The sequence below is a fragment of the Mustela lutreola genome, chromosome 9 (genome assembly GCF_030435805.1).
Source record: "Mustela lutreola isolate mMusLut2 chromosome 9, mMusLut2.pri, whole genome shotgun sequence".
In the NCBI taxonomy this organism is placed as follows: Eukaryota; Metazoa; Chordata; class Mammalia; order Carnivora; family Mustelidae; genus Mustela; species Mustela lutreola.
Genome location: NC_081298.1, coordinates 93574838 through 93595657, shown reverse-complemented (window position 1 = coordinate 93595657; position 20820 = coordinate 93574838). Strand labels below are relative to the sequence as shown.

The window sequence follows — 20820 nt, the reverse complement described above, 5'->3', positions numbered from 1 at the left end:
CACTCTGGTTTTTTTATCTGAGAAGAAAAACTCATGGTAGTTTCAGAGCATTTCAGTCTCTCATGAAAGGGACCTTCCTGAGAAGCTCCCATAATAAACACTTAGTAAACAGTTGATAGATAGAAACTCTTATTATCCATTCAGGCGTGGGTGCTAGTCTGGCCTGAAAGGAGGGTATTCTGAATGGAGGATAGGTTCCCTCTGGTGTGAAATTCCCCCTAAAATGTCTCCCCTAGGGACAGGGGGTGGAAAACAGCTTGTCTGCTGAAGGGCACAGAGCACAGTTCTGGGACTGTGCAAGTAGGTCCATCTATGTGCACAACTCTCCTTTTGAATTTATTTCAGAGGGTGAGGAGTCTCTAGACTGGAAGAAAGGAAGCCCCCCCCCCACACACACACACACTGGGAGAGAAGGAGGGAGTGAAGGAGTGAGGAAAGAGAGAGACAGAGAGAGCTTCTGAGGAAACAGATGGAGTGTGGAATGGAATAGGATTTCAACTTCTCCTCGAGGGACGTTATCTCATCTTGTGGAAGAGGCCACAACACAGGATGCACCAGTCCTAGCAAATGTGAAGAAACTTGCTGCAGGCCCCAGCAGGGGGAAGGGTCCGGTGCTGGTGGTTCCTGGTTCCCTACTAAGGTACAGAACGAGAGCGGAGGCAGAGCTGAGGCCGATAGATGGGAAGCAAGTGTGAGAGGTTCGTGCTCTCTCGGCGCAGAGATGAGCCAGGGAGCTTTCTGAAGCTCCACACCAAAGAATTCCTCTTCATTCATGGAGAGATAACACCACAAAGCCTACAGAACATTTCCAGGAATTAAGAGGGCAACAAACTTGGTGTTCAGTGTTTCTTCCTTGGCTAAAGGTTGGGACTTTGGGGAAAGAAAGGACATCAAGAGAAGTGAAGATTTGACTTGTCACTGTTTCCAGTGCGGTCAATCTGGAGGTCTCCTGTATCAGAATCTTCTTATAAAAAACGGAGACACCTGGGTCCCTCGGTACTCCTCGATCTATTGAGTTAAATTCTCTGCCAACTGCCAAGGATTCTGGCTTTTAGAAGTTCTCCACTTACTCTTTTGCAGACCAAAGTCCAGGCACCACCGACTGAGAAAGGATCAAAGAAAAGGCTTTGGCTCTTTGGATCATAACCTAAAATGCCAGATGAATGCCCTCTCGAATCCAGATGGAGTATGTGTCACAAGCACTGAGAAGACTATGTTTGGTGACTGGCTTTAACTGGAAAAAAAGAGCACTGGGAAGAGGAGGGAGGTGAGGGAGACAATATTCAGCTGAGAACTGCAAAGAGAACAATGGCAGCATGTGTCAAGGGATGACACCGGAGTCAGACTGCCTAGGTTCAAGTATGAGCTCTCCTCACTCGCTTATGGTCTTAGGGGCAAGTACCTAACTTGCCTGAGCCTTGGGTTTCCTTATCTAGAACATGGGAACTCTAAGACTGTCCTGCCTCATAGCATAAGTGCTTGTGATGGTTAATTTTATGTCAGCTTGACTGGGCTGAGGGATGCCTGGAGAGCTGGCAAAACATTATTTTGGTGTCTGTTGAGGCTGCTTCCATAAGAGATTAGCATTTGAATCAGTAGATTGAGAAAAGATCATCCCCACCAATGTGGGGGGGGACAAAAATCATCCAATCTATTGAGGGCCTGAATAGACTGAAGAGAAGAAAGGCAGAGGAAGGGCAAATTTGTTCTCTACTTGAGCTGGGACATCCATCTTGTCCTGTCCTTGGACATCAGCCCTCCTGGTTCTCCCACCTTTGACTTAGTTGGCTCCCCTAGTTCTCAGGCCTTTGGGTTGGTACTCATACTACACCACTGGCTTTTCTGGGCTTCCAGCTTATAGACATCAGATTATGGGACTTCTCAGCCGCCATAATCACAGGAGCCAATCTCTCATAATAAATCTCTTTCTATATTAATATATAAAATCTCTTTATATAAATATTTATATATATATTTATATAATTGGTTCTGTTTCTCTGGAGAATTCTAACACAGTGTTTTGCATATAATATATGTGCCTGGTGCATAGTGAACATTCAATAAGTGTTAGCTCTATTTATTATTGGAATGTGTAACTAGTATTTCATAAGATTAAAACTTTAGAAAAGTGGAGCACCTGGCTGGCTCAGTTGATGGAGCACTTGACTCTTGATATCAGGGTTGTAAGTCTGAGTCCCACATTAGGTGTAGAGATTAGTTAAAAACTAAATTTAAAAGAAAAAAAAAACTTTAGAAATGAAGCCACAATATTCACGGCCTGTGAGGTCTATAAAAATGCATGTTCTCTTTGTCCATTTGGGCTACTGTAATGAAATACCATAAACTGGATGGCTTATAAACAACAGAAATGTATTTCTCACAACCCTGGAGGCTGGAAGCAGAGATCAGGGTGCCAGCATGGTCAGGGGAGGACTCTCTTCCAGGTTGCAGACTTCTCATTGTATCTTCACATGGAGGCAGAGGGCTGGGCATCTCCCTGAAGCCTCTTTTTAGGCACTAATCCCATTCATGAGGGTTTCACATTCATGACTTCAGTACTTCCCAAAGGCCCCTCCTACTACTCCCTAACCTTTAGGGGTTAGGATTTCAACATATGAATTTTGGGGGACACAAACATTCAGATCATAGTAGAAGCATTTGGGGTTTCTAACAGTAGAGGTACTTATACAAACCCAACAAAGGCGTGTGTTAAGGTACCCTTAGTTTAAAGAAGGATAAATACCAGAAGGCGAGAGAGAGTCCTGTAGATCAAGAAGATGTGTCCCTGCATGGAAATCCTTACCAACATTCATGTAAGAAAGGCTCTAGGTAAGGATTCAAGGAGACGGGGAGAATATGGTTAATGGAGATGAGGATTCTAGTGCAAGGACAAGCTGAGGTGGTAAGGAGAGACTTCCACTCTCTGAACATATGGGGAAGTCACACTAACTCCCAGATATGCATCTGGTAATGTCTTGACTTTTCTTAGGGACAATTCCATCTCTCAGAAGATGAGCTGAGAAAGAAGGGACCTGCTATGTGGAACCCTAACCTGACCAGCAAGAAAGAACTGGTTGGAGAAGCAGGTGTAGAAGGTATGCTTGGGGATGGAGGCTGGCCAGGGTGATGACCTGTTTTCAAGGCCCAAACCCAGTCGTTTCTGCAGGGCTCGGCCTTTCTACAACAGGCTCTCCCAAAGCCAGAGCACCCACTTAATTCCTTGACCCTGTCAAATCCTCACCCTTACCAAGAGTTTCCTTTCTATGGAGTCAGCTGAGGAAGGTCTCTTGCGGTTCTTCACATACTTGGCTTGAGAAAAATAGGACTGAGCCAAAGGTCCTACTGAGAACAACAGAACAAAGCATACTATGGTGTTTTCTACCCAGTCATGGTACTATGTAGCTGCTTTTATCTTGCCCAATCTGGTCCAGAAATTAGATCCTATTGACACCCCTAACATTTGAGAACACTTTTCCCTCCAAGGTCATCCCAATCATGCCTAGGCTCTGAGGTTGGTCCTCACTCATACTCAAGCCTCTTGGTGGTTTTAGAATTGGGTGCTTGTCAGAGCATTCTTAGTTTGTTACACCTAATAATATATAATGATGGGGGAAAGACTTGGAAAAAAAGAATGATATAACATGGTTGCTAGTCTCTTTGTATCTGGTAACAAGGCCTATGTTGATAATCACAGTTGAATGTTTCCACTACTCATTCCATTTTCCCCTTAACCCCTGCCACGAAGCATGGCCAGATTTGAGACCTTTCTGGTCTTGTCATTATCAGATTGGCACAGCTATCCTTTGACCAGAACTATTGGGCCAAAGAGTCAGAAGGAGCACTCCCATGAATCTGCTAGGTTCCAAACATAGTCATTCTTGCTCCTACGGTGTAGCAGCAACTGAATTTCCTCCTGGTAAACAAGATCAATCATCCTATCGGGTACAACAAACCCTTTCCCTTCCTGTGATTCAGTGGCATGAGTAACCCCAAAAGGTGAAAGGGTAGTCTCAGCTTCCAGTTCATTAGAGTCATGCCCTTATGTCTGGTATATGCATTCTTCTCTTGGATACTTGCACTTCCAAAAAGATTGAGGCCAAGGTCACAAAGAACTAACAATCCTGGATTTTATTGGGAGGTAGAACTATTTCAAGTGGGGTAGTAGGTGTAATAGTGAGGGGGAGTGCTCTGACCTCTACTCCTTGGTTCCCAAATCCATACATTCCAACCATGGGTGAGATGGGTCCACATATTGGCCTCTAAGGTATACAAACCATCTATGGGACAACTCACACTTCCCAAGATCTGGTCTCCAATTTGTGCCATAACTAGTCTTCAAGTCATTCTATCAAGCCAGCTGCTACTGGGTGATGGAGCAAATGGGAAAATTTGTGAAGTCTATGGGCATGAGCCCATGGCCCACAAGTTCGTTTACAAAAAAGTGTGTCTCCCTGTCAAAGTGATGTTGGGTGTTCTTCCATGATAAGGTCCATCGCTAAGTCCACAAATGGTGGTACTATTAGAAGCCCCAAGTTTAGGGAAGGCAAACCCATACCTAAAATGGGTACATTCCTATTGAGGACAAAACACTATACCCTCCATGATGGGAGGGGTTGAATATAGTCAATCACCTACTAAGTGGTTAGTGGCTTCCCAAGGGAAATGTGTCCTGTCAGGGGTTCCTCACCTACATGTGCCCTGTAACACCAGATGGGGAATTCCTTCATAGTTGTCTTAGAGGTTTTCTGGTTCTCTGAGCCAGTTTTAATTGTCTGTTTATAACTTTGTCTTTTCCCCTAAATTTCCTTATTGGGCCATAAGAACCAAATAGCTCTAGAGTCTTTATAAATCACTACAGTTGTCACTTCATTGCCACATACTTGGTTATCCAATGCCTGCCCTCCACCTGCACTTTGCTCCTTGGTATCACTGGTAATATTTGAATAACTAGGATGACGCTGCGCACCATAGACCCGTGTCCTATTCGCCTCTGGCAGAAAGCTTACCCATATACTCCTTGAATATATGATCAATGCAGCCCCGGAGTCTAATTTTTAATATTGATTTTTTTTAAAGATTTTATTTATTTATTTGGCAGAGAGAAATCACAAGTAGACGGAGAGGCAGGCAGAGAGAGAGAGAGGGAAGCAGGCTCTCTGCCGAGCAGAGAGCCCGATGCGGGACCCGATCCCAGGACCCTGAGATCATGACCTGAGCCGAAGGCAGCGGCTTAAACCACTGAGCCACCCAGGTGCCCCAATACTGATTTTGAAATAGTTCTAGGTCCACTGGACCTAGTTGCAAAGAAATTGTACTGGAAAGTCCTGTGCATCCCTCCCTTAATTCCCCCATGTTATCATTTTAAATAACTATAGAACTACACTCAAATGAACAAATGGCATTGGTATTCCCCATAAAACTTATAAAGTCTCACCAGTTATACGTGCCTTCACTTATGTGTGTATGCACACTATGCAGTCTTGTTGTGTAGCCTGGCATAACCACCACGATGATCAAGCTACTCAACCATGCTATTGCAAGACTCCTTCCTGCTAACCTCTTTATACCTACACCATGCTCTCTCTCATTCTCAATCCCTGTCCTAATCCACCCTCCCTATTATTTCATGAATGTTACACAAATGGAATCATGTGGCATGCATATCTTTTTTTTTTTTTAAGATTTTATATATTTATTTGATAGAGAGAGAGAGAGAGAGCAGGCAGAGAAGAAGGCAGAGAGAGAGGGAAGCAGGCTCCGTGCTGAGCAGAGAGCCCAATGCAGGGTTCAATCCCAGGACCCTGGGATCATGACCTGAGCTGAAGGCAAAAGCTTAACCTACTGAGCCACCCAGGCGCCCCGGCTTGCATATCTTTTTATAGGCTTTTTTCACTTAGTGTAATTTCTTCAAGGTTCATCTAAATTATTGTGTGTATTAGTAGTTGGTTTTTTATTGCTGAATAGTATTTTGTAGTATGTATGTACCACCGTTTGTTTAATCATTCACCCATTGAAGAATATTTGAGTAGTTCCCAGTTTGGGACTATTATAAACAAAGCTGCTATGAATATTCATGTACAATTCTTGTGTAAAAAAGTCAGTCTTCATTTCTCTGGGATAAATGCCTGGGTGCAAGTGTCGGGTCATATGGTAAACCCATTTTTACTTTAGAAAGAATCTGTCAACTGGATCCCCAAAATGGTCGTGCCATTTTACAGTCCCATCAGCAAATATGAGTAACTCGGTTTCTCTGAACACTTGCCAGCATTTGAAATTATCCCTATTTTTCATTGTAGCTATTCTGATAGTTGTAGAATGATGTCTTGTTTTGACTTTAATTTGCATTTCTCCAACAGCTACTGATGTTAAACATCTTTTTACGTGTTTGTGATCTGCATATTCTCTTAGGTGAAATGTCTTATGTTTTCTGCTGACTTTCTAACTGGATTTTTAAAAAAGTTTTTGAGACTTCTTTATACATTCTAGGTATAAAGTCCTTTTTGGGTAGATTTATAAATATTTTCCGCTAGTCTATAACTTGTCCTTTGATCCTTTTAACTAGGTCTTTTGTAGAACAAGTTTTCACTTTGATGAAATGCAATTTACCCATTTTTTTCCTCTTATGGATTGTGCTTTGGGTATCAAGTCCAAGAACTTTTGCCAAGTGCTAGATTTTTAAGATTGTCCCTTATGCTCTTTTCTAAAAGTTTTATAATTTTATGTTTTAGGTAAGTTTTACATTTAAATCCATGATCCCTTTTGAGTTTTTAATATGTGTGAAGTTTAGCTTGAGGTTAATTTTTTCTGATGAATGTCCTGCTGAGGGTACTCTCCAGCACCATTTACTGAAAAGGTTACTCCTCTTCTATTGAATTGCCTGTGCTTCTTTGTAAATAATTGGGTATATGTACATATATATGTATATACATATATGTACACATATATACATTTATATATACATATACTTATATGTATATATATTTTAAATATATATATATTTTTTATTTTAAGATTTATTTATTTGTCAGAGAGACACAGTGAGAAAGGGAACACAAGCAAGGGGAGTGAGAGAGGGAGAAGCAGGCTTCCTGCTGAGCAAGGAGCCCAACGCAGGGCTCGATCCCAGGACCCCAGGATCACGGCCTGAGCCAAAGGCAGATGCCCAACAACTGAGCCACCCAGGCACCCCTAATTGTGGATATTTGCGTGGACCTATTTCCAGGTTTGTTCCATTCATCTGTGTTTTTCCTCCTGCTAATATCACATTTTCTGGATTACTATACCTATATAGTAAGCCCTAACATTGGAAACGGACTCCTCTGACTTTATTCTTCTTTTTCAAGGTTGTTTTGGCTATTCTAGGGCTTTTCCTTTCCCACATAAACTTTAGAATAAGTTTGTCTATGTCTACAAAAATACTGCTGAAATTTTGATAGGATTGCATAAAACCTAGAGAACAATTTAGTGGAGAATTAACATCTTTACAATGTTGAATTTTTCAATCTATTGAATGTAATACATCTCTCCACTTACTTAGGTCTCCCTTAATTTCTTTCATTAATATTTTATAATTTTCATTACCTAAATCCCATCCATGTATTGGTACATTTATACCTGATATTCTTTGGAGCAACTGTAAATGGCATAGAATTTTTAAAATTTGGGGGTTTTGCTTGTTGTCAGTATATAGAAAGTATAATCAACTTTTATGTTGCTCTTGTATCTTACTGAACTCAATTTGTTAGTTCTAGAAGTTTTGTTATAGATTCCTTGGAGTTTTCTATGTAGACAATCATGTCATCTCTAAGTTTTATTTCTACTTTCCAATCTGTATGCTTCTTTTCCTCTTGGGTGCTTGAACATGTAGTAAGTACTATGCTGAACAGCAGCTGTGAGAATGGACATTCTTTCATTGTTCCCAATCTCAGAGGGAAAGCATTTGGTCTTTCAACATTAAGTATGATGCCATATCTATATCTATCTATATCTACCTTTTTTTGATAAATCCTCTTTATGAGATTGATGAAGTTCCTTCTATTTTTAGTGTACTGAAAGTTTTTACCATTAGGTGTTGAATCAATTGATTTATGTTTTTTCCTTCTTTAGCCTGATGATATGGTGGATTACACTGATTAAATTTCCAGTATTGACTCATCCTTGAATATCTGGAATAAATCATCCATAAAATGAGTTGGGAAGTATTTTTTTATTTTCTGAAAGAGACTGTGTTTTGTTACAAATTCCATTTTAGGATTATTCAGGTTCTTTACTTCATCTTGGCTTAATTTTAATGGTTTGTGATTTTCAAGAAATTTGTCCATTTTTTTAAGTTGTCAAATTTGACTATTGTTGTTCACGGCATTCTTTTAATATTCTTTTGATAGCAGCAGGATCTGTGGTGGTATTGTTCCATTCCTGATATTAGTAATTTGTGTCTTCTTTTTGTTAATCTTGCTAGAGGTTTATCAATGTTTTGTTTTTGAGGGACTTGTTATGTGTAATTTCCCCCTCTTCTTCCTCTTTTCAATTTCATTGGTTTCTGCTCTCTAACATTACCTTCTGATTGCTTTGGGTTTATTTTGTTCTTTCTTGTTTCTTGAGCTATAAAGTTATTTCGATATTTCTTTATAATGTAAGTACCCAGTGCTATAAATTTTCCTCAGTACTTTAGTAGTTGTATCTCAAAGATTTTAATGTTTCTATTTTCATTCATTTCTATATATATTTTGAGACTTCTTTTTACTCATGGATTATTTGTTAAGTGTGCTGTTTCCTTTCCAAATGTTTGGTGATTTTCCTATTGTGATTCTGTTGATTTCCAGCTTGATTTCATTACGGTCTGAAAATATGTTCTGTATGACTGCAATTCTTTTTTTTTAAGATGTATTTATTTACTTATCTGACAGACAGAGATCACAAGTAGGCAGAGAGAGAAGGGGGGAAGCAGGCTCCCCATCAAGCAGAGAGCCCGATGCAGGGCTTGATCCCAGGAAACTGAGATCATGACCTGAACTGAAGGCAGACGCTTAACCCACTGAGCCACCCAGGCACCCCATGTATGACTGCAATTCTTTTAAATGTGTCAATATTTGTTTTATAGCCCAGATTATGGTCTATATTCATGTATGTTCCATGTGTACTTAAAAAGAATGTATATTCTATTGTTTGATGTTCTATAAATATCAGTCTGATCCCAGACTTCATCATGTTGTTCAGTTCTTCTGTATCCTTGCTGATTTTCTCTAGTAGCTCTATCGATCAGTTTGTGAGTGTGGGGAGTTGAAATTCCCAACTATAACTGGATTTGTCTATTTCTCCTTTTAGCTCTATCAGTTTTTGCTTCATGTATTTTGAATCTTTGTGGTTTGATCTGTACACCTTTAAGATTGCTTTACTTCTTGGTGGACTGATCCTTTTATCATCACGTATTGTCCCTTACTGTCTCTAGTAATACACTTTGCTTTGAAGTCTAATTTATCGGATATTAATATAGCCAGCCCCTCCTCTTTTTGTAATCAGTGTTAGCCCAGTTCCAAAGGTCAATTTCCTAAAGACACTCACAGTACCCATTATTTTAACAGTCTAAGCCCCAATAAGAAATAGATGGCACACTGATAGGTAAATTGAGGAACACTTAATTTTAATAAAGGACTATTTAAAAAGGAAAAAAGGGGGGTACTATTTATAAAGGTGTGGGCAGGCTATAGGAGAATCACAACCAGCAGTTTCAGCACACAAGGAAGCCAGAAGGAGAGTACTCTAAAGAATGCAACCTTGACAGAAACACTGATCTTTGGTTGAGGATCAAAGCCAGAATGAGGGCGATTCTGCAGGGAACCAGGAGAAACACCTTGACCTCACTTCCTCTGTTATATCTCCTGCACTGGCTCATTTGTTCAAATCCGGTGAGAAGTGAGGAGGATGGGGTCCACATGGTTAGCCTCCTGGGGCAGAGAGCAGGATGGCAAAGCTGTGGAGAATGAATCTGGTGGGGCAAACAAAATATCTAACAGTTTCTAACCGGAAGGACCCTGAGCTGCTAACTTTTTTCTTGGATTACCTCTAAGTTTTTAAGATCTGAATTTTAGGGATAGAACTATAACTAAAATTATCTAAAAATGGAACTGGCCACAGAAGAAACCCCCAAGACCTGGAACTACTCTTTCAGTGGACAGCCAGTGGTGAGAAGTCCTGGAAAATCTTCAAGCATTTAAGGACTGGCCTTGGTAACCTCTGAAGTTCCCCCCCAGCACCAAGGTTCTACTGCTGAGAAAGCTGCAACAAAATAGACTACAAATGTGGAAACCTTAGTCAACGTGGAGGTCCTGAGGAATCAGATGGGAGTGCAGAGGAAGCAGATTAGTGCTGTCCCTGGGGCACAACACAGGCATTCTCTGTGACAATATTTGGAGCATGGCTGGGAAGATTAGCAAGGGCACACTACTGGACACTGACCACAAATGAGTAAGAAAATCAGCAGTTACTGCATTATACAAAAACTGTAAATTAAACTGTTCTATTCCATCAGCACTGAAGTGGATGGCAACATCTGGAACAGTGACTTTACTTAAACAGGGGATTTCATCTCAAAAACTTTTGCAAATTTTCTGACAATGGAATACAGTTCAAACTCCCGAAGTCAACATCCAGAGCTGTATGAATTCAAGAAAAACCATGGTGAAACTGACTTAAAAACACTGAGGTGGGGCACCTAGGTGGCTCAATCAGTTAAGTATCTGCCTTTGGCTCATCTGTACCCCAATGTTCATAGCAGCAATGGCCACAGTTGCCAAACTGTGGAAAGAGCCAAGATGCCCTTCAACAGATGAATGGATAAAGAAGATGTGGTCCATATACACAATGGAATATTACGCAGCCATCAGAGAGAATGAATACCCAACTTTTGTATCAACATGGACGAGACTGGAGGAGATTATGCTGAGTGAAATAAGTTATTAGGAGAAGGAAAGGAAAAGTGAACTGGAGTAAATCGGAGGGGGAGACAAACCATGAAAGACTATGGACTCTGAAAAACAAACTGAGGGTTTTATTTTTATTTTTTATTTTTTTAAAGATTTTATTTATTTATTTGACAGAGTTCACAAGTGGGCAGAGAAGCAGGCAGAGAGAGAGGAGGAAGCAGGCTCCCTGCTGAGCAGACAGCCACATGTGGGGCTTTATCCCAGGACCCTGGGATCATGACCTGAGCCGAAGGCAGAGGCTTTAACCCACTGAGCCACCCAGGCGCCCCCAAACTGAGGGTTTTAGAGGGGAGGGGGTTGGGGGAATAGGTGAGCCTGGTGGTGGGTATTGAGGGCACGTACTGCATGGAGCACTGGGTGTGGTGCATGAACGGTAAAATTTGGAACACTACAAAAATAAAATTTAAAAAAAGTATCCAACATGAAAATTTAATTAGAATGTACAGTCTATTGACATTTAACAAAATTACTGATATGGTTGGGCACAAGTCTACCATCTTTCTCTAAGTTTTCTATGTCTCTTCAATCCTTTATTTTCCCTTTCCGGTCTTTTTTGGGTTAGACTAATTCTTAGTAATCCATTGCATCTTTCAAGTGGTAGAGATCCTTACTAATTACAGTCTATCTTGAGTTAGTATCACACCACTTTAGAAATAATGTAAAAACTTACAACAGTGTAATCCCATTTTAGTCTTTAATCCCCCTCCTTTTTCATTTTACTTCTCCATATGTTAACTCTTGATACCTGTATCATTCAGTAAGCACTTAGCATAGGCAAAATTGTCAAATAACTTTTTATGCTCATGTTCTCACGTAAGTCCTTGGAGAGGACAGGAACATGGTTTATATACATATATACACATTCATACACACTTTTTTAAGTTCAGCACCTATCTCATAAGCCTGTAATGTTTTGCTGATGAAGGTTTATAGATGTCAAAGTAGAATAAAGCATATTGTCAGTGGTTCTCCTTATAGATTAACAATCATTATAAAGACATAGGTATTAAAAACTGATTATTCCAGATATGAATCTGCTTACATATATAAAAAATGTATTACAAAACTAACAAGGAACAGCTACTTACATTAGAGAGGAAGTGAGAGGATAGAGTAAGAAAGGAGCTACACTTCTTTGAATATACCATGTTTTTACTAGTGTGACTTTAGAACCATGTGAAATGCTTTTTGTAACATCAATTTTAAAATGTAACCCCTAAAAATCAAAGATAAAATTAAACAAATGAACCTCAAAGGTAATCTACAAGGTAGCAGAACTACTAAAGAACTATTTCAAGTGACTTGAAAGTTTAAATATATAACCTCACTAGGATATATATATCCTTACTAGGATATACCCTAAGGACAAAAACAAAAGCAAAGCTGGAAAAGTATTTTAAACTGTTTTTACTGATCACATGGTTGGCTGTGGTCTCAGGATTGTTTTTTTGATACAGGTAAAGTGAGATACAGATAAGCAATTTTGATAGTTCAATTCCATCAATCTGATGTCCTTGAGAATTATAATACATGACGTAAGACAAATAAAATCCAGATTTAAGAAAGAAGAGATAAAAACCTGAAAGTCCTAAATTTGAACCAGAAGTGTCAGTATGACAATGATGCACTTTATCATAAAAACAAAATGTACATTTCCACGTTCTGTCCACTGAAAGGCAACAACCAAAACAGAAGCAATGACCATCCTAAAGAGTCACTTTTCCTGAAAGAGATGGCTGACTTCAGGTCTAAGGCAGAAAGTGTACAAGACAAGCCTGCAAAACCTCTATATATGGAGAGCAAGGAACCCAGGAAAATTAGTCGTGTCATGTCAAATAGAATGAGGAGTCATATGAAAAAGGCCCAAAGTATGACAATTTGAGCATCAGTAAGGCTACTGCTGTAAAGGTTTGCAACATCCAATATTAAAATTCATGAGTTCAAGTTAATACCTACATAAAAAGAGTTTACCATATTCGGTGGGTGCCAACAAAACAACTCATTTTGAGAAAATGTTAAGTAAAGGAAAAGCATCAAATACTTAAGCCGTTCTTAAACAAAAAATAACACTGAGTAACCAAAGAGCAGATGAGAGAAGTTTCTCTTTTCAGGGAGTATTCTAGCTTACACAAGGAGAAATATACAAATTAAAATATCACCATTTTGTAATCCCCAGTGAATAAATATACATCTAGGCTTTAAGCATCAACTTTTATGAAAATCCCAAAGAAAACAATCAGATACTTTGTGTCTGTTCATCAGGAAGACCACATCACTGTCTGAAGCAGTCTTGACAAAAAGAAAAAGAAACCAAATTCCAATCACATTTCCATATTCAACTACAAATTAAAAAGATATCAGACAACAGAGGAAATATACTGAAACTATACTATGGGGCTGCGATCAGCAAAATCCAAACTGTGAGGAATGCTTTCAGTAGTGTTTCTCAAATTGTGTTATCAATCAGCTTATTTTTCTTTTCCCTTTTTCCCCTATTTCCAATCCATCAGAGATCATTTGTAAAATACAAATAAATAAGCACAGAAGCCTAAAACCCTATTTTTAAATTAGCATATCCAACAAATAGATATAAAGTCACCGTCAAACTGCATCAAGGTTTCTAGACACTCAATTTCTGTACGTAAGTCAACATGAAGTCGCATACTTCGTGGACCAGCATTAGATTCCAAGACATTTTGAGCAGAACAGATTTGTAGAACCAAGTATCTCATTTATATTAATTCCAAGAAGAGAAGAACATCCTTTTTTTTTTTTTTTTTTTTAAGATTTTGTTTATTTGAGAGACAGTGAGCGAGCTCAGGGCAGAGGGAGAGTGAGCAGCAGAATCCCTACTGAGCAGGGAGCATGATGCAGGGAGCTGAAGGCAGACACTTTACTGAGCTCCCCAGGCACACTGAGAAGAACATTCCTACGTTAAAAATAATTAAAAGGACTTATCCAGCTATCACAGGGTATGACTTTATTCAGATATCTTCAGTAAAACAAAAAATCACTCATGAAATATTAGAAAATTTGAACTGGATTTAAATAAGGAGTATTTTTAATGATATTATTACTTTAAAAGAATCCTTATCTTTTAGAAACATAATGAAATGTGTATGGGTAAAATGACATGCTGAGATTTCCTTTAAAATATAAGAGAAGTTAAGAGTGGACATATATGTATTTGGTTTTGAGTTGATAACTGTTGAAACTACATAATTAGTATATATGGGTAGATTATACTATTCTCTTCAATATGCTTTTTTTTCACACCTGAATATTAAAATAAAAATTTAAAGTTTTAAAATCTGGCTTTCTTTTTTTTAAGAATTCAGAAGAGTTTTGGAGAGGCAGCCAATTCTCATAGCATTCTGTGCCAGAAACGGTAAAACTAAAAACTTTTATTAGAGACGTTGCTGAATGCAATCTTTTATTGCTTTGGTGTCTAGATGATGAAATGATAGAAGCTTTAAAAACTATTACTCCCTTAACCAACCAGTAAGCAAACTGCTATGTATATCATATTCCGTATGTGTAGTGTGAATAAAGGAGGGAGGTATTTCAAGGTTTCCTGGAAAGAGTGCAGAACAATTCTAAAATTATATGTGAAGAGTCTATGTTTATTTTTAGCAAAACTCAAAAATCTTCTGAATTTGGAGACCTAGGATAAAAATTCCCACTCCTCCATACAGGAACATTATTTATTTACTATGTATAGCTAACCATCAATATGTCACTAAAACAAAAATCACTCCTACCACTTTTATGCTTTAGCAATTCCTTTTATTCCAATACAAAATCCCAATTTCCACATAACTAATTTGAAAGAAATAAAGAGTTTCACACATTTTTTTAAAGATTTTTTACGAGAGCATGAGCTGGGGGGAGGGCCTAAGAGGGAGAGAGAAGCAGACTCCCCACTGAGTAGGGAGCCCATGCAGGGCTCAATCCCCAGCCCCGAGATCATGACCTGAGCCGAAGGTAGATGCTTATTAACCAACTGAGTCACCCAGGCACCCCTCACACTTCATTTTTTAAAATTAAATTCCGAGGCTGGGTCAGACAAGATTAAAGCTCATATGTTATCTGATTTTAAAAGCTTTCCCGTAAGGAAAAGATTCCAAAATTTAAGATTCTTACTTAATCTGACTATGCTGCTTTAGCTTGCTTTCAGCAACTTACTCTCTAAACTTTTTTTTTTTTTAATTCTACTTATTTATTTGACAGAGAGAGAGAGATTACAAGTAGGCAGAGAGGAAGGCAAAGAGAGAGGGGGAAGCAGGGTCCCGGCTGAGCAGAGCCCAATGTGGGGCTTCATCCCACGACCCAGAGATCTTGACCTGAGCCGAAGGCGGAGACTCAACCCACTGAGCCACCCAAGCGCCCCTTACTCTCCAAACTTTTAACAGTTCTTCTCTCTCTTACTACTTCACTCACCTATAAGGGATTTTTTTTTTTTTAAAGATTTATATATTTGAGAGAGCACGCACAAAGAGAGCGGGGGTGGAGGGGGGTGGGGGCAGAGAGAGAGGGAGGGAGTCTTAAGGGTGTGACCTGAGCCAAAACCAAGAGTCAGATGCATAATCAGCTGTGCCATCAAGGCGCCCCTCACCTATAAGGGTTTAATTATAGCAGACTCCTAACATTCATAAGTCACGCTCTCCCCACCCACCCCACTCCTTAGTCTATGGCATGTCGCAGTCTGTTGTTTTACTCAGGCTGTAGCTAAGCCTGAACCTAGTGTGCAATGAATGAGTTTGGTGGGCAACAACAAGAAGTTGCTGCTTTTTGTTCTTCACTCCACTCTTTGCTCATTGTGAGGTAATGTGCTACATGTGACAGGAGTAAGAGATCTCAAAGAGTAGTAGTTTTTCATTTCCTTCCATTCACTCTCTGTTATTAACTGGTATACTCTTATCTTGGAAAAGCTGACAAATTTGATATTAAAGCAACTCAAAGTCAGCAGGCCTATGTCTGAAGCATGCCTAATCTAAAAATTCACAGCACAGGACTGTGTCCTGCACCCAACAAGCACTGAATTATTTTTTTGCACCTTTACAACTTTTAACAAACATATTAAATAGTAATTTAAACGGTTTAAAAGCAACTGTAGCGGCTCACGGGAAGTAAAGGCTGCTCTGTCTTTGTAGTTTTTCAAGGTAATACTAAATGACTTGCGAGAAGCTAACTCAAATGGGTCCTGGCAGAAACTAGATGTTACCACAAACAGAAAAAAAGATACTCTTAATACACTGAAAACAACAAGCAGTTTTACTCAAACCTATCTGGGGTCAATTATATGTAATCTAATTTCATCCAAAAAAATTAGGAGTTTTAAGAAATCTTTGACCTATACATGAATGGTTGAAACAGAGTGAAACCATGCTCTGCTATGACTTCCAGTATATATGAAGAATCCCTAAACAAGTCACAAGGGTCTCTTGTCTGAAATCAGAAGCACACAAGTCTTTAATAAATCAGTCACAAACACAAGATGGTATTTTAAATATACAGTAGGAACATTTATTTTAACACTTCTAAAAGATACTTCCTCCATGCCTGATGATTTGATATAAAAATCAAACACATCATACTTTCCCCATCAGTCTTTCCACATCAAGGGCAATCAGAAATTTGTACAACATGAATATTTGCTTCTGAAACAAAAAATACAAATTAAGTGATAACAAAAATACACAAATCAACTGGACCCTAAACAAATTTCTAATGCAGTCTTTCCCCTTTCCCCCAATCACCTAGAACTTCTTTCTTCAGCCTCATTCTGCTCCTTTTCCTTTCTTTGCTTGGCCATGAACTTCTGTTAAAAACAATTTGCAATATAAAATATCTATTAGGTGTTGCTCTGCTGTGTGTGAAAACATATCTAATATATTTCACTGAATTTATAATTTGTAAGAGCCTGATCCTACAGAGATTAGAAACACAGTGCCTTACATTAACATTCTTTCCTTCCATTCACCAGTCATCTGATATTTATGACATACCAGGCATTACGCTTGGTGCTTGGGATTCAGTGGTCAACAAGATAGGTAAGGCCCTTTACCTCATGGAGCTTACATTCTAGTGGGGGAAGAGAAATAATAAAAGAATAAATAAGACAAATTTTCATGCTGGTAAGCACTATAAAGGAAAGAAATACAATAAGGGAAGTGACTGAGGTAAACCCTTCTCGGCAGTAGGAGGGAGTTTTGTACTTCTAGCTAGGTCTGTCTTAAGCAAAAGTCTTTCTGGAAGATGACATTTGAGTCTAGACTTAGCTAAAAGTGGGGAAGAGGCAGCTATCATTAAATTTTTCAAGGAAAAGAAGTGGGACTGGGAGAGGGCAAAAGGAACAGGGATATAAAGGTGCAAAAGTAGCAAAGGGGCCTTTTATATATAGGAAACCAAAAAAAATGAGAGTACCAGAAAAACTGCAACATAGTGAGTAATAACAGAGAGTAAGCCAGAGAAACAGAAAGGAATCAGATCATGTAGGGCTTTACAGACCTAAAGCCAGTGGAAATTTTAAATGGAAAAATGACACAACAAGTTAAGAGCACAGACAGTGTAGCATAATGGTTAAGGGTTTGAGGCTAGAATAAAACAGAGCTAGGTTAAAATCCCAAGTCTGCCACTAACCTGCTATGTGATCTTGGGATTAGATACTCTTTAAGCCTTTTTTCCTACCTTTAGAATTGGAATGATTAAAAAAAAGTAATAAAGAAGTTTGGAATGATACCATCTACCTCATAATGCTGATGGGGAAGGTATTAAATAAGCTTCCAGCAAATAACAACTCAATATTAGCTGAGTGTCGGTACCACAAATTCAATTTAGAGGCTATATAAAATAATCACAAACATTCAGGAGGAATCAGAACCACTGCTTCGACTATGGTTAATAATGATTCTCTAAAGGAGCACTTCCTAAAGATGAGTACAACTTAAAAGGCGGGTGAGGAGTGTCATTAAATCAGTTTAGGAAATGGGTTAAATAAAGTTAAACAGATTCTCTCTGACTAGACAATTCACAAATTTTAGTATGTTATTCGTCTGTTGACTCTTCAAGGGGCCATCAGAATATATGGTTCCCCACACTTTAATGGAGAGTTATACAGGACTAGTGATCTGTAGAATCTACCCTGGGGAATGCTGCCAGAGGAAAAGGAATAAAGACTAGACATTCCTCGCAGCATACAGTGAAGACTGTACTTTTGAACTAGAGGAATAAACTGGCATAAATCTTCAAAAGTTCTCCCAAAGGAAAAGAATATACGTTCTGGGTGAACACTTAAGTAGTCTTATTACAATACCACCTGGAGTATTTTATGAGGTGTTAAGAAAAAAATTTACCTCTGTATTTTGCTTATGACGTGTACTCTTGCAGTGATTTGTCATTGCTTTTTCACCTGAGTAGAAGAGGGAACAAATTGGACAGAAGAATCCAGCCTTCGGTACAAGGAAGTCTAAATCTAGAGGACAGGAAGAAAGAGGGGAAAGAGAATGGAGGGAAATTAATATCTACAGCTGTGTTAATCAAGTTCTCTAAACATGACAAACATGCTTATCATAGTATATACTTTTATAAACATAATATTTATGGCTAAGTATCTAGGGATTAAGAGCAATTTAGCCTTTAATCACAAAACTAAGGGCTTCACTTATTTATTTTAAAGATTTTATTTATATATTTGACAGAGAGGGAGACAGCAAGAGAGGGAACATAAGCAAAGGGGGAGGGAGAAGCAGGCTGAGCAAGGAGCCTGATGTATGGCTCCAGACCATGACTTGAACCGAAAGCAGATGCTTAACGACTGAGCCACCCAGGCACCCTCCAGGGGCTTTATTTATTTATTTATTTTTTAACATATTCTGTAATACTCTAGAGCCTCCAGGATATCATGAAATTTCTTCAGAATAGCAATTCGTTGAAGAAAGACTCTAATGGTGTTTTTGAAATGAACATCTTTGGAATCCCATATAATAAAAGCAGAAAAATAGAGGCAGAATGATGGACAACTATTTGCCTGAGGAATATTCTGAGTAAATGGATTTGGTGCTCCTTTAGCCCGTTTTAGCTGGTCACAGTCTGCTAGCTTTTCAGCATGTTTACTAAAATTTCTGCCTGGGCAATGTAACTTAGCTCTTACCACAGCAGCAAAGAAAGTACCAGGAATTTAAAAAAAAAAAAAGGCTTATCCCAAACTTTTAAGGATGGAAAAAAAAATCCTTGCTAGGTAAAAAAAAAACCGTATTTCTGTTTTCAGAAATGTCAGTAGTCATCTAAACAACAGAACACTTACTCTGGCACTGAATTTTTATTTCATATAGATAAGGAAAAATGTTATGTTTACTTTACCTTCAGGGACATCCGGTACCACTGATTTCCCTAAAGAAGAGTCCTCAATCTTCTTACGTTTTCGTTCTGGTTCTGAGTCCTTTAATCCAGATTCCTCATCAACTAAAATCATTAAAATTTTTCAAGGAAAAGAAGTCATTCAAAATACATGTACAGTATATAAAGCTAACACCAGATAATCCCTGCCTTCAAAATTAATTTATGGCTCTTCTCTCTAAGTAAACCTTCCTTGGCTGATCCCACTGGACCACTCTTCCAAGATTCTTCGATGTTAGGAAAAAAACAGACTAAAGGTAATAGCATATTTTATTTATATATTGTTCTCAAAAGAATTTAAAGGGTAATTGGAAGAATTTCAAGCTCTGTAGTTACTGTAAAGAGTTAACTAGTGCATGGAAAGGGCTGGGGTAGGGGAGTGTGGATTGAGGAGGAAAGGATGTGGGCAGAAAATATTCTCGTGTCCTCTACTGAGGCCCTCCCAGTCAAAAAATACTGAGCCTACACTGATAAAGACCCCTGTCCAACAGGATCACAAGTGACATCACAAATGTTCAAGTCCACCAAAGTAAATAACATGTAAGAAACATGCAGTTTTGGCAGACTCTGCATAATATGATCTTGGGGAAGAGAAGAAAGGAACTGGTTCCAAGCAATCCTGCTCACCTTCAGTAGCTATTAATATCTTTTTGTTACATGGTAGCTGACAAGTCCTTTTCACATATATACCCTTCATTTAGCTTTTATCTCCTGTGAGATAGGCAGGTCAAATCACCATTATCCTTTTCTTTTTCTTTCTTTCTTTCTTTTTTTTTTTTTTAAAGATTTATTTATGTATTTGACAGAGAGAGAGCACAAGTAGGCAGAGAGGCAGGTAGAGAGAGAGGGGGAAGCAGGCTCCCTGCTGAGCAGAGAGCCTGATGCGGGGGGCTCAATCCCAGGATCCTGAGATCATGACCTGAGCCAAAGGCAGAGGCTTAACCCACTGAGCCACCCAGGTGCCCCTATCTTTATTTCTTCACAGATAGAGAACGCAAAACCAAGACATAAGAAACTGGTACGGCCAAGGCTACAAGGCTTTTAAGTGACAGGTTAGAAGCAAAGTTTGTGACTTCAAGTTCAGTGTTCTCTTCATGCACCTGGGCTACTCTTCAGCAAATCTGAGGAGATGGACAGGAGCCATGAAATCATTTTTTTTAAATAAGATTTTATTCATCTGACAGAGAAGGACACAGTGAGAGAGGGAACACAAGCAGGGCAAGTGGGAGAGGGAGAAGCAGGCTTTCCATGGAGCAGGGAGCCCAATGAAGGGCTCAATCCCAGGACCCTAGGATCATGACCTGAGCTGAAGGTAGATGCTTAACAACTGAGCCACCCAGGCACCCCATGAAATCATTATTTACTCCTCTCTTACTCCTTGTGTTTTATTTTTTTACTGGTCATCAAGTCTTAAAGAGTTGATTAAAAAAAAGGTCATCTC

The 20820-nt window shown here is 39.0% G+C and overlaps 1 protein-coding gene across 6 annotated transcripts in view; it reads right to left on the bottom strand.

Annotated features, from left to right (window-relative positions):
* Positions 1–16480: 16480 nt before the first annotated feature.
* ZNF638 (zinc finger protein 638) overlaps positions 16481–20820 on the bottom strand; it is a 133260-nt gene continuing 128920 nt past the window's right edge. For all 6 annotated transcript variants that reach the window (XM_059188008.1, XM_059188007.1, XM_059188005.1 and 3 more), the window contains 3 exons: positions 19344–19445; positions 18338–18456; positions 16481–16803 (listed from right to left, as the gene is read on the bottom strand). In XM_059188008.1, coding sequence (XP_059043991.1) covers positions 16738–16803; positions 18338–18456; positions 19344–19445 — 287 coding nt within the window. In that variant the 3' untranslated portion in view covers positions 16481–16737. The remainder of the gene's footprint in view (positions 16804–18337; positions 18457–19343; positions 19446–20820) is intronic.